This window comes from Leguminivora glycinivorella, chromosome Z (genome assembly GCF_023078275.1).
Source record: "Leguminivora glycinivorella isolate SPB_JAAS2020 chromosome Z, LegGlyc_1.1, whole genome shotgun sequence".
NCBI lineage: Eukaryota > Metazoa > Arthropoda > Insecta > Lepidoptera > Tortricidae > Leguminivora > Leguminivora glycinivorella.
Genome location: NC_062998.1, coordinates 23,617,338 through 23,622,698, shown reverse-complemented (window position 1 = coordinate 23,622,698; position 5,361 = coordinate 23,617,338). Strand labels below are relative to the sequence as shown.

The window sequence follows — 5,361 nt, the reverse complement described above, 5'->3', positions numbered from 1 at the left end:
CTTTGGGGTTCTGGTGATAAATACTTTCAAATGTTGGATTATGTTATCAATTCGTCTGTATATTTTTTAATGTTTGTTATTCGATATCTCCGTCATTTCTGACCCAATTTTGAAATTTAGATGATTCTGAAGTACTTACAGATGAGAATGATTATCAGAACGGAACTCTAACCAGGGGCGGCTCACTCTTCATCAGCAGTTGCTGCACCAAATGTCACTGTTCTGGACGTAAGTGCATGCTGATCTTATAAAAATACCAAAGTCACTATAAGTGTGCCGTTCAGATTTGAGGAGTTCCGTTCTAACCATCATCAGCAGTTCCACCGCACCAAATGTCACTGTTCTGGACGTAAGTGTATGCTGTTCTTATAAAAATACCAAAGTCACTACAAGTGTGCCGTTCAGATTTGAGGAGTTCCATTCTGACCATCATCAGCAGCTCCACTGCACCAAATGTCACTGTTCCGTACGTAAATGCATGCTTCCTTTAAAAACACAAAAATCACCATATGTACGAGGTGCGGTCCAAAAGTGTCCGGCCTAACAAAGAAAACAAGTAGATATATTTACAAAACCTTTTTTATTTTTCGATATAGTCCCCCTCTATTTCAATGCATTTTGCAGATCTCGTGATAAGCATCTCTATCCCTTTGAAAAAATAATCTGGAGTTTTGTCCTCAAAATGGGTGAAAATCGCTTGAGCCACTTCATCATCCGAAGAAAATCGTCTTCCCCTTAAGTCTGCCTTAAGTCTCGAGAACAAATAGTAGTCGCTTGGGGCCAGGTCGGGACTGTAAGGTGGGTGGCGAATTTCCTCGAAGCCACATTTTGCTACAGCAGCTTTGGCAACTGCAGCAGTGTGAACGGGAGCATTATCGTGGAGAAGCCGAACACCTCTACTGAGTTTTCCACGTCGCTTCTGCTTGATCGCCTCTCGTAACTGCTCAATAAGGGTGGCGTAGTAACTGCCATTTACGGTGGTATTTCTTTCTATGTCAATCATTAGGATTCCGTGACAATCCCAGAATACCGTTGCCATTATCTTTTTGGTGGATTGCGTGACCTTGGCCTTTCTAGGCGGCTTTTCGCCATGACGACGCCACTCCATCGATTCCCTTTTGGACAGAGGATCATAGTACAGAACCATGGTTTCGTCTCCCGTAACAATCGACTCCAAATAACTTTTTCCGTAACGCCTATACGCGTCTAAAACTTCTTGAGAACACGCTTTTCGCTCAGTTCGCTGCAAACTCGAAAGAAGTTTGGGTACCCACCTAGCACTAACTTTATTCATATGAAGATGTTCATGAAGGATCCTAAGCACTGAAGTTTTCGAAAGCCCTGTTCTTGCTGCTATTTCTTTAGTCTTAAGTCTTCGATCACTCAGAACTTCCTCTTCCACTAACTTGACACAGTCCTCGGTGAGTACTTCCACAGGCCGGCCGGAACGAGGTTCGTCATCGATGGACTCCCGCCCTAAACGAAACTGCTTACTCCATTCTTTTACAGTGGAAAACGACGGAGAAGAATCCCCGTACACGGCATCTAACCTTTTTTTTATTTCGGTCGGGCTGACCCCTTCCTTGGTCAAGAATTTGATCACGGAACGATATTCCAATTTGAACATTTCGAAAATTTTACGACTTCCTATTGTTAAAACGCTGTAAAATCAAAACCAGAACCAACAGAAACCCCAAAACCATACACGAAAAAGCAGAATAAATGACAATCGCGATGACATAATTTTTATTTTTTTTAAAGCCGCCAATTTTTTCCAGCCAGAAAGTTTTGGACCGTACCTCGTATGCCTTTCAGATTTAAGGAGTTCCCTCGATTTCTCCAGGATCCCACCACCAGAACTGGGTTCTGAGAAAAATGGAACCAATCTGTATGCATACATGTACATTCAATAAAAAAAAAATTACTGTTTATTATGATGTCTATTACCAATGCATATTTCTAACTGTAAGAAAAATATAATGTTTCTGACTTTCTAGCTAAGGAATTTATAAGCGACCATATAAACAAACTAAGCCAACTTTGATAACTCGTATCTTAAAAACTACTGATCCGATTTCGATTCGGTTTTTAGTTTATAATCATAAATCTATTTATCTTTAATTTCAAAAATTCATATTTCGATATTATACATCGTGTCTACCGTTTTTTGCAGTTATTCAGTGTGATACGAAAATTTAAGTTTTTTTAATTTAAAATCTTACATTTTTATCCCAATTTTTTTCAATATTTTTTTTAAGTTACATAAATCAATACCTTTCAATTGAAATATGTTTTGTCAAAATTAGACGACGTACAAAAAAAAATAGATTTTTTTTTCGGTTTTCGTAACAGACCTCTCGCTACGCTCGTCGTCCTAAGGGATGAAATTATGATATCCTCGGAATTTTTTATTTTATTTTGAGTTGTACTGTCACTATGTACCTTTTTGGCAAAGGAATTTCAAAGTGGCCATATAAAGCAAATTTTCCCAACTTTGGCAACTTGTATCTTAAAAAATGCTAATCCGATTTCGATGCGGTCTTTAGTTTTCAACTATGAATTTATCTGTCTTTGATTTAAAAAAACTCATATATCGACATTGTACATTTTGTCTGTCATTCTTTGAAGTTATTCAGTGCGAGACGTAAATTTACTTTTTTTAATTTTTTTCTTACTTTTTTTGTAACAATTGTTGTTTCAAATTTTATTTGAATTACATAAAGCAATACCTTTCATTTGAGATACGTTTTGTCAAAATCGGACGATACAATAAAAAGATAGTTTTTTTTTTCATTTTCATAAAACACCTCGCTACGCTCGGCTTCCTAAGAGATGAAATTTCGATATCCTCGGAAAAAATCGTTTACTAAGACGTCTACTATCACCATGCAAAGCGGCTTGCTTCCATCTAAAAGTGCAGCTTTTTTTTCATAACTTAGTATGACTAAATTGCCCCGCCATATTTTATATCAAAATCAATAACACTAGTGATGTACTCGATTCGAGGTTTTGTATCGATATTAATACCTAATTTTGTGACTCTGGCTCTGGGAAGGTCTAAAAGTATATTTTATTGAACGTCATTGGGTATTATCGATTACTTTAAGCATTTAGCCCCTTATTAGTCTGATAATGAACAGAGAATAAGGTATGCACCTATAGACACAGTATCGACAGATTTCTAATAGGCACGATTGCCATCATACTTAGTATGGAGACCAGTTTTAATTAGCCCGCTGACATCTTGTAAGTGTTTTTTTACACAAACCTACATAAAAATGAGTGTTTTATTTAGGTTCCTTACGCTTTGAAATCCACACGATATCCGGTTTACCAGTGTAGGTTCACCGTAACGAAACTTATTATCAATAATTGGAATTCCCCCTCAGCGGGGTAATTATAACTATTTCTGCCATCTCATATAAAAATCGCATTAAAGTATACGGAATCTATATTTTTGGATGAGAGTCAGAAAAAATAAAACCTAAATAACAAATATCATAACATATATGTAATGAACTATTCATAAGAGCTTGAGCTTAACTACATGAATAAACATATTTTGAATTGAAAAATATACCTAAATACAAATACCGTAGATAGTAGTTTTAGGCAGTCAAAGTTGTACTTTTATTTTAGTAGTCGCAGTTCCCCCGCTTGACCTTATCCAAATAGTTGAATAACAAGCGTGAATCTCCCCATTGATAAATTGTTTCCTTCTGCTATTTTCCATGCATGAATTAATAGATCGATACGTCCAAGTTAAACAAATATAAAAAATAAAATAATCTCTGTCTATACACTAATCTACATCACCTTAATCATTAATGAAAAATGCCTCAAATCAGTATAACCAGAATACAAATTGCATGAATAGAACCGGAACAACTAAAATTTCTCCGATCAGCTCTCGTAGTATTTGTTCTCTTTTTGACAAAAAATGCTATTTGTATTTGAATTTGTATTCACGGTAGTCACGCTAAGGGAGTATATAGGAATATAGAGGTTAGGTTAAGCAGTTACGTTCTTTCAGCCCAACCCAAACGGCATACTTCCCACAAAAAGAAACCCCGCTTCCCTCTAGTTGCGTTTTATTGGAAATTATTTACACTTACTTGAAAAATAAAATCGATTGGTTAAAAAATATACTAGACAAAGTAACGCCTATGCGAATGGGAAGTACATGGTAGAAAAACCTAGTCAGGATAAAAATAATGCTACGCGTATTCACATTTCAATACCAGTAATTTAATAGCTGGCATTTATTTCTTTTCTTAAGACGCTGCAGGAGGGGTCAATTTTCCATACTAACCCTCTTGACCATTTCCTCCCTGATTTTTGAAGCTAGAGCAATGATTTTTTCAACACAGATTATCATTATTTTTATCTGTGTCTGACTTTTTTTTTATATTTTGATTAATATCCGAGTTCTATTTTATTATATCACTTCTTTAGATAAAAAAACCTTATAAATACAAAACACATAAAAACTTAGTTCTGGCCGAGATTTAATACCCCGACACCTGCGATGTGCTTGCGTACATCAGACTGACCTCTATACGACTGAGCTATGCCCAGCCGATGCAAGGTCGGCGAAATTAACGACCATATTTTGCGTTTACTAACGCGAAAGAAAAACGCACGAAAACTCGAAATTCCCATTTTCCGGGATCTAAGGCTAAGCTAGATTGAGAAATTGTCAATGCCATGTATGTTGTGGGTATGAATAAAGAATATATCTATCTATCTATCTATCTATCTAGATCGATTTTTCACCCCCGAAAACCCCCATATAACAAATTTCAGCGAAATCGTTGGAGCGGTTTCAGAGATCGTCGGTATATATATGTATGTTATATATAGATATATATAAATAAATAAATAAATATACAAGAATTGCTCGTTTAAAGGTATAAGATAAGATTTAAAACGATAGTAAGAACAAAAAAAAACCAAAATAGTACATTACGATTTACGATACAAGTGCCCGTAAAAAAGGAAGCTCGAAACGAGTGGCGATAAATTAAAACACGACAGAAGGGAGTGTTTTAAATCGACACGAGTTACAAACCTTTTCGCACGTGTATCGTACGACGTTTTTCAGTACAGATGGCCCTCCGAGGTTTCGTCCTGACATATTATAATGAACCACTTCTCGCACGAGTGCGTAAAAAAACACCATCTGTAGGTACTGAAAATTGCCTTTTTTATTGTGGCGCAAAAAATGTGTGATATGCAAAATTGGTAACAATTTGCTAAAAAACTAAACGGTCCGACACAGATTATTTCACTGCTATTTATAGTCTCAAATTTCGTTTCGATTGATTAAGTTTTGGAATAGGGAACAGTCAAGAGCGGCAT

The 5,361-nt window shown here is 36.1% G+C and overlaps 1 protein-coding gene across 1 annotated transcript; it reads right to left on the bottom strand.

Moving 5' to 3' along the window:
- Window positions 1-580: 580 nt before the first annotated feature.
- LOC125241893 (histone-lysine N-methyltransferase SETMAR-like) lies at window positions 581-1,627 on the bottom strand. The gene has a single exon (XM_048150589.1). The coding sequence runs from the start codon at window positions 1,625-1,627 to the stop codon at window positions 581-583; it is 1,047 nt and encodes a 348-aa protein (XP_048006546.1).
- Between the last annotated feature and the right edge of the window lie 3,734 nt (window positions 1,628-5,361).